The sequence below is a fragment of the Buceros rhinoceros genome, unplaced genomic scaffold, assembly GCF_000710305.1.
Source record: "Buceros rhinoceros silvestris isolate BGI_N320 unplaced genomic scaffold, ASM71030v1 scaffold20998, whole genome shotgun sequence".
Lineage (NCBI taxonomy): Eukaryota > Metazoa > Chordata > Aves > Bucerotiformes > Bucerotidae > Buceros > Buceros rhinoceros.
Window position 1 is genome coordinate 24,660 of NW_010426591.1, and position 4,917 is coordinate 29,576.

The 4,917-nt window shown below is 51.5% G+C and overlaps 1 protein-coding gene across 1 annotated transcript in view; it reads left to right on the forward strand.

The window, feature by feature from the left end:
* Nucleotides 1-512: 512 nt before the first annotated feature.
* Nucleotides 513-4,917, forward strand: part of CNTN2 (contactin 2 (axonal)) — a 15,340-nt gene continuing 10,935 nt past the window's right edge. The window contains exons 1-2 of the mRNA XM_010141579.1: nucleotides 513-567; nucleotides 4,830-4,911. Of these exons, the coding sequence (XP_010139881.1) occupies nucleotides 513-567; nucleotides 4,830-4,911 (137 nt within the window). The remainder of the gene's footprint in view (nucleotides 568-4,829; nucleotides 4,912-4,917) is intronic.

The following is a 4,917-nucleotide window of genomic DNA, read 5'->3' on the forward strand; positions in this document are numbered from 1 at the left end:
CAGTAATCGGGCCCCTCAAAGCCTCTCCAGAACAACAGACTCGGGGTGGCACAGCACCCAGAGTCACTCCCCGCCTGAAGAGTTCCAATTAAATGTGCCTTTTCCACAAAATAACAGGAACAAATAACTTCTCCCTCCCTCCCCCCCAATATCCTGTGTGCTTCTGGCTTTGCGTTTTTAATAAAAGCTGCTAAGAAGGAAGCATTATTTCTGGAGGAGGGAGGAAGAAGAGCAGATAGTAACGGAGGAGGAATAACAATTTCCCGCCTAGATCTGTCACATCAGAAAGAAAAAGAGCTCCTTCAAACCCCTGCATGTCCTCACCGGGCAGCTGGGTGTTTGCTCCCGGGTGACTCTCACCCTGGGCCCATGGCCAGCGGTGCCACGCAGCTGGACGCCAGCCCCTCGAGCAGCGCCACAGATAACTCCTCTCTCTGTCTCTCGCAGGGCTGCTGGCCCGGGCACCCGCAGAGGCTCGGCCGCGGAGGCTGTGACCCATCCAGAGGCGCAGCATGGGAGGCACCGCCGGATTTGTCCACGCATCCCTAACTGTCGTCACCTTCTTGGGTAAGAGCAGCCCCTCGTCTTAGAGGTTTCCGCGGGAGAGCCAAGAGGGGCCATCGGAGATGCCAAGCGGGACACGGCCCAGGGCTAAGCCCAACTTCCCTTTGCACCGCTCAAAAAGAAGACAGGAACAGCTGACACAAAAGTCTCCCCCTTTCTGAATCCAAATGTAGGTGAAACGCAGGAGATGCGGCTCCTCAGGCAAAGCCTCGGCAGGACCAGTGCCCCGCTCCTGTCCTGGCCGTGGCGCAGAGACAGGAGGAGGAATTTCCTCCTGCCAGTGGGACTCACGGCGAAGCTGCTTTGCCTCCCGTTTTTTCTAGGGATGCCTTCTTGGCCATACCCTGACTGCAAAGATACCCCAGTCACCGGGGACCACTTCTGGATCTCAGGAGTCTCAGGCTCCGGCACTCTGAAGGTCCCTTTTCAGCAGGGAGACGTTTCATTTCAGACAACTGAGAATTAGATAATGTCTTCAAGCTAATTCATCATCCCAGGCAGAGACTGTCCTTATAAATATCTAATTACCTTTTAATGTTCTCTGGATCCCCGAGGAGGCAGAGGGGAGGGTGGCTGCCCTAGATGGGGAGGCAATTAGCCTGTTTGGAAATTGGTCTGACCCAAATCTGGTAGAGGCAGCAAGATGGAGTTGGGCTCAACCATTATTAACCAGCTGAGTTCATGCAACTTGCTCCCCGCCCAAGCTGAGCCTATGAAAAAGGACTCGCAGTAAAGCCTGTGAGGGTTATTTTCACTTGACCTTTGGCTGATGATGCCATGGATCTCAGGAGCCAGCTGGGACAGAGAGAAATCCTCACTGAGAACACGAGCGAGGGACCAGGGACAAAATAATGCCAGCTGTAGGTGAGGGTCCAGGAAACACTCCGGAGCGAGGGAAGACCCAAAGCCTCCAGGTCTGGGCTGTCACCTCCAGCCCTGGACGCTGCGTTGGCAACCTCACCCCTCCCTTGGCCAAAGGATGACTTGTCAGCGGTAGGTAGAGGTTTTAAGCTTATGAAGCGCATGGTGATGACTCTCTAATGAACAAGGCTGTCAGGAAGGTCTAAAAATCTGTGTGGCCTTTCCCCGTTCTTCAAAAGCCATGGTAGCTCTGGAAATCTAACACCAGCCAAAGCGCTGTCCCTTTGTTCCTCAGAAAGCTTCTTGTTAAAAATAACTCTGTTGCTCAGAGAGCTGCTCTTCAAAAATAACCACCTTGGTTTTGGGCACATGTGTGTGTTCAGATTTCCTATAAAAGAATTAATTGCCCGGCTCCCTCCTGTGCCAAGCCTCAGGCTGTGGTCAGTGCTCCGGAGCTGCGGCTCCGCTGCCTGTGCTCAAGGATTGCTGCTGCTGTCCTCCTCAGCTCGGAAACAGCCTGGAAAACATTCAGCTGAGACATTTCCTGGTCTCCAGAGCTCGTGCGGGGCTTGGCATAAAGGGACAGTGCTCAGCCTCCTGGACCAGCTTCCAGGTGTGACTTTCAGCATATTCCAAATCCGAATAATAACCCAAAACAACCCTGTCGGAAAGGAGGAAGCCCGGGCAGTCCCCTCCCTGCTCACCACAGTGGCAAAGGAGATAAGGACTGAGTTTTGTCTATTCCAGCAATACCTGGTAGAAAGTTTGGGATTTTTTTATATGCACAGAGACTGCCACGTCCTTCAGGGTGTATTTCATGATAACGGTGTTTTTCTCTCCCAAAGCACAAGTCACTTTTGGAGCCCTGTGTGAAATCTTCAAGCCTTTCTGCAGCTGTTTTTCCAAATCTTCATTTTCGGATGTTCCACTTTCACCTATTCCTATTTATTTTGGTATTAATATTTATTTTTCCTAATGTGAACATTGTTAGAGAGGCGTAGCAGCATATTTACCATATTTTCTGCTCTTCCAGCTGGATTTCACCACAGACCATAGGGCATGTCCAATTCTGAGCAGGTCACTCTGCTTCTTGCAGATTTGGCTGGCAAACCTTGATTTGATGTTTGTCTTCCCCTCACTGTCCAAATGACAGAGCCCAAGGAATGTCCCCGCTTTGGTTACACTCAAAATGGAAGTTCTGGGCTGACAGCAGTAGCCCAGACGATCAGTCTCAGGGGGACTGAGATTTACTGCTCTGCTTTGCTGTCAGTTCAGAGCTCTGACCATATCCCCATCTCGTAACTGTTTAATTATTACTTTAAACTGTCCATTGTTTTGCTTAATGAGCGAGATCCGGGCATTTCATCTCCAATACCAACCAGACACCTTGGAACTGCAGATGAACTCATCCAAACTTCTGCCACTGGCTACATTTGAGAAAACCAACGCCTGACAGTGGCAGCCCCTGCCCTTGGCAGAGAAGGGACAGCAGCAGGGAGCAGCGGGGTGCAGGCACTGGGTGGAATCAGAAGGGATGATTAGCGCAATTTGGCTTGATTGGGAAGGAGCATCCCAGGAGAAAAGGCACGAGTGTTAATAATATATATTTTATTTGTTAAATAAATAGACATTATTCACCATATGCTCCCTATTAATCTCAAAACTTAAAGCTGTTAAAACTTAATCCATTCACTACCATATATCTGAACACAATTAATACACCCCCTTCTTGTTAATTCTCCATTAACTCCTGATGATTTTACCTGCTGCTCAGCTGAGACTTGCTCAGCACAGCCATTGCTGACCCAGCTTAGAGGAGATTTCCAGCTCACACAAGCTCCTCCTTTGTCAGTGTAACTAGTCTACAAGGCAAATGGCACCTACAATGACTTGGAGGGAATACGAGCCTCAAAATGCTGCTTTTCTCTTATTGCAAAGTATCAGACACAGCTACAGTCTGCTGTGTGACACCAGGGACCAGTGGGCTCTGGCCCTTGGAGCAGCATCGGAGCCAAAGACCAGGGTAATTGCCTGATGCTCGGACACCAGGAGCAGCTGCCAGCTGCTCCGAACCCACGGAGCCAATTAGTGGAGCCCTCTCCCACCTCCCCCTCGGCTCCGCAGGCAGGAGCAGCCGGAACATGAGATGAACCCCAGGAGCTACAGGTAACGGGCTGCTTCCCCCGAGCCCAGCAGAGCTGAGCAGGCCATTCCCTGCTGGAAGTTACTCTTGCATAAAACATCACACTTACTGGAGTCGCTTAATTTAACCCGCGACCACGCTGTGTACTGTCAGGAAGGAAACAGATTGCTGGCTGGCGTGGCAGTTTTAAGACATTTATTAATTCAATTACAAAGCATGGAAGGATCCCGCGGCCAGCTAAGCACCTCCGAGCCTCTCAGTGCAGAGGCAGAGGGGGACTGTGCTGGGAGCACCCTGCCTTCAGGGTGCTCTGTCCCTGCCAAGGGACAGGCGTCTCTCAGGGTGCCAGGGAGAGGACAGACTTGCTGGCGATCACTATCCCACTAGCTGCTTCTGCAGGGAAGAGATTTCCATATAGCTTCTGCTTTGTCCTTACGTATTTGCACTGCCTTTTCCATAAAGCCTGTGTGGAAGGGGCTCTGCTCACATTTGCCATTTATCAGAGACACAGAGTGACGCTGCGGACAGCTGGCACTTTGCAGTGAAACACCAGCACCACACCAAAGGGTGGCCCAGACACAGCACAGGAGAAGGCAATTTCTTTTGTACCCCTTGAGCCACACACGACAACAAAGCAGAATCAAACCCAATTCTGAACACTACAGAGGAAGCTCCAAGCTCCTCCCATGAGCTGAACCACAGAACTCAGAACTCGTACGAGCGAGCAGCAGGTTTGGGTTGTCAAGAGCTGAGGATGTTGCAGACGCAGGGATAGAGGGGATCTGCCAGGCGTGTGCAGGGAGGCAGAGCTGCGAAGATCCAGGTTCTCCTCTCTCCCCCCTTGTCCTGGAGAGGACTTCAGAGGAACCAGCCAGCTGAAGTTTGACCAGACAGAGGAGGAAACAGCATGTCCCCACAGCCCGGGACAAGGCAGGCATGCAGGAGTTCCCAGTTCCAGCCTCCTCTGTGCCAGTTTTCCAAGAGGCGTGTGTCAGCACCCCTTCATCTGCACATCTTCAAGCATGTCTGGCCCCTCTGGCACAGCAGAGATGGTATGAGATGTTCAGGGGGAAACACATGCTCTTTGCTCAAAGCCACGGCTGGGGCCAGGCTGCGGTGACAGATGGGTTGCGATTTTCACGTTGCTCCTTCTTTTATTCTAGCTGCAGTTCTGACGCTGCCAGGGACACCCTACAAAACTAAAAATGAGAATTTTTAGAAAAAGCTAAACGGAGCTGAGCAGGTTTTCCCTCTCTTGCAGTTTGGTGCCAAGCACAGAGTAGCACAAGGAACTACGGGCCCGTGTTTGAAGAGCAGCCTGTCCACACCCTCTTCCCTGAAGGTTCAGC